General features: G+C 40.3%; 1 protein-coding gene and 1 long non-coding RNA gene across 3 annotated transcripts in view; one reads left to right on the top strand and one right to left on the bottom strand.

The window, feature by feature from the left end:
* Positions 1-1059: 1059 nt before the first annotated feature.
* sdc4 (syndecan 4) overlaps positions 1060-6000 on the bottom strand; it is a 19410-nt gene continuing 14469 nt past the window's right edge. The window contains exons 2-5 of one of the 2 annotated variants that reach the window (XM_042407716.1): positions 3020-3245; positions 2858-2901; positions 2553-2751; positions 1060-2412 (exon numbers count right to left, since the gene is read on the bottom strand). In XM_042407716.1, coding sequence (XP_042263650.1) covers positions 2261-2412; positions 2553-2751; positions 2858-2901; positions 3020-3245 — 621 coding nt within the window. In that variant the 3' untranslated portion in view covers positions 1060-2260. The remainder of the gene's footprint in view (positions 2413-2552; positions 2752-2857; positions 2902-3019; positions 3246-6000) is intronic. The other variant, XM_042407717.1, reaches the window with a different exon arrangement.
* Positions 4505-6000, top strand: part of LOC121894844 — a 27205-nt gene continuing 25709 nt past the window's right edge. Inside the window, exon 1 of the long non-coding RNA XR_006095629.1 lies at positions 4505-4683. This is a non-coding gene — a long non-coding RNA (uncharacterized LOC121894844). The remainder of the gene's footprint in view (positions 4684-6000) is intronic.

Below are 6000 nucleotides of genomic sequence, written 5' to 3'. Positions count from 1 at the left end.
AACACGATACATTGTATTTGTTGAATCAGTGAATGTTGGTTTTACGTTGGTTCTGTCTTACTTAAGAAACAGTAAAAAGCAAAAAACCAACTGGAACAAAAGAACATTTTTAAAACTTTTAACTGTAGCTTTATATTTAAAACAGACAGATATGAACTCTCCACCACTAAATAAAGAGAGAGAATGTCAGAGAGTGAGTTATCTGTTAATTATAAGCCTACTGTTAGCTTAGCTTAGCAGCTCTGTACAAAGTCAACAAAAACCACCAACCAGCACCTCGAAAGCTCACCGAATAACACGTTACGTCTTGTTTTATGTGTATAAAAACTAGAGAGTAAAAACATGTTGTGGTTTCATTTCCGTCTCTGATTTCTTGCTCAGAGCCAAGAAATTGTCATTTTTACACCTCAGTTTTTGTACAAAGTAAATAAACAAGCATAAAGAGGGCAGAGCCAGGCTAGCAGTTTCCTTCTGTTTCCAGTCTTTATGCTAAGCTAAGCTAAGCTAAGCTAACTAGCAGCCGGTTGTAGCTTTATATCTCATCTAACTCCACCAAAAAAAAGCTTCTTTTAACTTAAACGTGACTGTGAAAGAGAGTCGGCAGCTACAGTCGACATGTTGAATCTTTGCTGGTTTCACACATGACTGAGCTGCGTGTGTGTGTGTGTGTGTGTGTGTGTGGAATGTAGGTGTGTCACCCTGCAGGAGCATGTTGGTTTGACTCCAGTCGAGTTCACCGTAATAACAGAAAACAAACCCTGGAGGAACCGTTATAATTATTATAGTGGTAAAACATCTTCCAGACTTTTGAAGTCAAACTGGCAGCAGAGGACAACAACACTTTACTCTGTGTGTGTGTGTGTGTGTGTGTGTGTGTGTGTTCTGGGTCATACAGTATTTGCAAATTCTTTTTTTTCCCCCCCGGATTAGTTAAGCTCACTTATCCTGCGCTACGTGCCAGACTGACAGGACTTTCCCTGCATGAGGAGAAACAAACAAAAAAAAAAAAAAAAAAAAAAAAAAAAACCATGGCAGAAAGTTTAGACAGTAACAGAAAAATAAAGTCTTTCAAGATCGTTTTAATGAACTCTGAAAATGTACAGAACATGAACTGAATGGTCTGGTGGGGAGGTGAACTCTGCTCTGCTCGGCGTGTGCAGGCAGAAACAATGATTTGTAAATACTTCGACCTCTTTTGTCTTCTCAGGAGAACCAGCAAAGAAGAAGCATTCACAAATATTGTAATTAAGGCGCCACTACCAGCACATTTCTTAATTCTTTAAACAAAAACACAAAAGAGAGAATTTATAATCAGCCAATATATAATTATTCTGATTTTTTAAAAGTCTAAAATATCAATATCGGCCTGAAAAATCATTGTAAATATTAAAGGTGAGTTGTAACGGATGACATAAAAAGCAGAAGACGCAGTGTTATTGAGAGGTATCGTTTTTCAAGATTCAATCAATGTGAAGTTAATCGTCTCCCATCATGAAGGGAACTTTAAGAATAATAATAATAAAAAACGGACATTTCTGAAAATCTCTCTGCATCACAAGATTTTTTTTTTTTTTTTTAAATAAAAATGTTCATTTAAAAGTCATTTGCTACAGTAATGTGAGAAGCTGCTGCAGTCCCAGGAAGACAAAACAAAAAAACAAAGGAGAAGAAAAATAAAGGGAGGAGATAATAAATAACTGGACTGGATGTTAATGTGTACCATCATACTGAGACAATCATTGCACAGTGTTAGTGTTTTTAACTGGAAAGTGAACAAAGACAAAAAAAAAAGATGAGATGAGAAAGTTGTGTTGTTTTTTTTCTCTCGATGTGGGGGACAAAAAAAAAAAAAAAAAAAAAACACAAGACGAAATGAAAAATCACCGTGTACCGCAGCTGAAATAGTCCACTCCTGTTGCTCCTTTTCTCCAAAAACCAGAGAGAGACCGACAAAGCCTCTGATTGGTTGAGAGAGCACCAATAATATTAATCAGGTAGGAGGAGTCAGTCAATCGATTGTGTTGTTGGGGCTTCTCTCCTGATGTGTTTACATGAGCGTCCGTCCTCCGACCGGCTGTGCGGTCAGAGGAAAAAGTGAGGAAGAGGAGGTATGATGATGGTGATGATGATGATGATGATGATGATGATGATGAGGCACTGTGAGGCCAGGCGTTGGCCCTGATTGGGTTTTTTCGAGGGCTTTAAAGGGAGTGAGGTGTGTGTGTGTGTGTGTTTTGGGGGAGGAGGGAGGGGGGAGGGTCTATGCGTAGATCTCTGTGGTGGGCGCCTTCTTGTAGATGGGCTTCTTCCCCAAATCGTAGCTGCCCTCGTCCTTCTTCTTCATGCGGTAGATGAGGAGGAGGATGAGGAGGACGGCGAACATCAGGCCGACGGCGCCGCCCGCGATGAGAGCTGGAAGAGACAGACGAGGGAGAGAAAGAGACGTTAGACGATGTCAGCAAACATCCGGCGGTTACCGAGCAACGTTCATGAGTTTCTGTCCAGCTGGTGAGTGTAAGTTAACTCATCATTCTGTCGGGTTGCGTACTGACCTGCGAGGACCTCCGTCTTGTTAAAGATGCTGTCTTCGCCGGCGAGGGACATGAGGACGTTGGATGGGTAGTCCTCGCTGGCTTTCGGCTCGTTCCTCAGCGGAGGGATCTCGTTACTGTTCTTAACGATGTCCACCTCGTTGACGGTCGGCCGCGTGGGACGCTCCGCCTCCGGGATCTTGTTGACGTTGGCGTCAGGCTGAGGATGAAGAGAGAGGAAATGTGAGAACGCCGTCCTGCTGTTTCTACACGGTCAACAAACCGAGGTTTAAACCAACTGTTTGATTCATGAAGCAGTTTCTCACCTTCGCTGACGGCCTGAGCTCTCGTTCAGGTGACTCGGTCGCTGCTGTGAAAGGAAGTAGATTCTTTATTTCATCTGAACGTCTGTATATTTGAGCTACAAATCAGATTTCAAGTTTGAATAAGTACATCTGAAATGTTGAAAAGTCTTTGTAGAGACCGACCTGTGTCACCAGATCCGGAGAAGTTGTCGTACTCGTCCTCGTCGTCGTACAGCGTGTCTGTGTAGTAATCGTCATCCTCGTCATCCTCGTCTCCTTCGTTGTCCGTGAAGCCGAAGTCCGAGCCGTTCTGGGAGTCTCCTGAAGACTCCAGGTCACCCGGGTGCGTCGACAAGGCAGCGGTCTGTGTGGTCTTCATGGGCATCCACGTCTCCGTCTCCCTCACCTGCTGGGACACCAGAGACAGAGCACGGGGGGGGTCAGTGGGATACGATGTCCGGAGCAACGATACTCAACACACAGCAGGAAAACAACAGTAAGAGTCTACAGTCGGCGCTGTGAGGCTGAGCGGAGGAACAGCTGAGGCTGATGGGAACGTGAGGAGCTTCGCAGGATTTTAGTCGTAAATCAAATGAAATTTTCATCTGATGATCTAAAGTTAAGTAAAGACAACTTGAGATGATGACATCAAATAAGCACGAATGTTTGCACCAAATTTCATGACAATCTATGAAATAGTTGTTGAGATAATTCAGTCGGGACAAAAATAAAGAATAAAAAAAAAATATCCAGTTTGCAGTGTCTATAATCACACTGGTAAACTACCGTCATCAGCAGATAACAGCATTACAGCAGGTAACCAGCCATCATCTGGACGTCCTTTTCTACTCTAAACCACAGATTTGTGCTCGCTGGAGGAGAAACGTCTCCCGTTCTGGACGCGCTGATCAGCAGAAAAACAGTTATTAGCGACTCTAACTGCCTGGTGGAGACGACCGGAGATCCTGACGAAACTAAACCTGCATATTAAAAAAAACCTTCATCCTCTGAAGCTGCTGTTTAGAGGAAAATGATTTAAAACTCATTCGTTTCTGTTTTACCACCAAAAACCACGACGTCTTTAAATCTGTCACCAAACCGTCTGTTATTGATACTGACGACGTGTTAATGTGGCACAAATACTCTGCAGTCTTCAGACATGCTGCATGTTAAAACACTAACAAGTAGCAAAATATCTACTTCCTGTTTTATTAAGTGTTATTAACATACACTTTTAACTTGTTAGTGCAAAATTAAGCCGACAAAACACGATGTGATAATCAGTTTCCCTGCTAAACCTTTCAAAATAAAACAATGAAGACAATCAAAGGAAACATTATAAAAAAGATAAAGCAGAAAAAAGTCTCACAAAAATGGAGCCAGAGAAGATCTGTCATTATTGTTTGACTAATTATTGTTTCAGCTCTTTTCATAATAAGTGTTGTGATTTTACTTTATTTGTATGTTTCATGTCATTTTTATTATTTTAGAAATATTTCATTTAAAATAAAATAAAACAGCAAATATTCACATTTTTGAAGCTGAAATCAGGATTTTTGCTTGTTAAACATCTGCAGCAACTGATCAATTTATTTAAGTCGATTGACAGAAAATTAATCAGCAACTATTCTGATAATTAGTTTCAAGCATAAAAAAAAGCCTCCAAACACTTCTCTAACGTGCTGCTTTTCTGTTTTATTTAACTGTAAACTGAACATGAGCGGATCAATCAACCTGATTTCTTCTAAACTGGAAGCTGTGACTGAATCATGACTCGGCGAACGGCAGGAAACACACGACTAACTAACGTGAAGTGTGAAGAACAAAGTTCATGAAATCTGCATGAGGTAAAGAAAGCGTCTCTAATCAGTGTGAAGCTTAACATCCACCTCCTTTAATCACATTAACACACTTAATTTCATTGACCATTTGCTCTGTAAACAGCGTGAACGGGATTAAAAACACACACACACACACACACACCTCCATCAGCCTAATTACCATCTCAGCACACACACACACACTCAATCAGCATTAGAGCTTCATTAAAACAGAGGCGACTAATGTTCTCACATCTTTTTACTCAAGTTTATATTTGATATTCTGTTTTCAGACACTTGAGATGAAACATTCTGTTTATCTGGTTTATATTTATGGATAAAAAGGACAAAATAGAAAAGAGAAGATGGGATTAAATTTTCTTTTCTGTCACTATAAATCACCATTAATGACAAATATGTTGTGAACACCTTGTTGTCTCAGTGAAAACATGTTAAACCTGTCAGGCAGTAAATCAATCAACATACAGCTCAAACAATTAGTCCAATCATTCAGTTGAGTCGTCCAGAGAAGCTGCTGGAAGCAGAGTTCAAAGATTCAAAAAAAAGAAAAGATTAAATAATAAGATTATCAAAATATTTGCTGATCTTTTCAGCCTTGAATCGATTCGTCGCTGCGGTTGTTTGATTAAGAAAAAAGGAAAAAGTTCTCTGCTTCAAGATTTGCTTATTTTCTGTCTTTAGTCTTGAAGGTATTTGGTCGTAACTAAAGTATTGGAGAAATTAACATTCTGACCAGCTGACAGAGGATCATCAATGTTTCTGGGATTAATCATCTGGAAACCAGAATATTTGTTCCACTTCTTGAGCCGATCCATCTTTGATAATTATATTAAATTATATTAAATGTGTTGGTCGGAGAAAACAAGACATTTGTTTAGCCATAAATCTACTGAAATAAAGTGATGAATGATCTGGAGGCGTTCTCAGCCACTCAACCTCATTGATAAGTAAATTGATCACATGTCAGACAGAAAGAGGAAACACGTGCCTACAGTTTGTGTGATGGGAAGCAGCCAATCACTGTGTTTGGTTTAATGGAAAGAAACAAAACTCCAGATACAAGAGAGAGCACATTGTTTTTTTTTTCTTCTCTCCTCCATTTTTCAATGAAACCTTCCATTTACCGAGAACAAAAGCCGACCACAAAATCACGTTGGAAACATGCCTGGGCATCACCACAACATCCTCATTGACTCTCTCTCTCTCTCTCTCTCTGTCAGACACAGCCAGTCCTTCTCCTCATAATTACTTCCATCTGAGTCTTGTCAGGGTCTTAATTTTAAGGGTTAACTGGTGGCTAAGCCTGCCCGGGGCCTCCCAGCA

Source organism: Thunnus maccoyii, chromosome 3 (assembly GCF_910596095.1).
Source record: "Thunnus maccoyii chromosome 3, fThuMac1.1, whole genome shotgun sequence".
Lineage (NCBI taxonomy): Eukaryota > Metazoa > Chordata > Actinopteri > Scombriformes > Scombridae > Thunnus > Thunnus maccoyii.
This window is presented reverse-complemented; position numbering and strand designations above follow the sequence as displayed.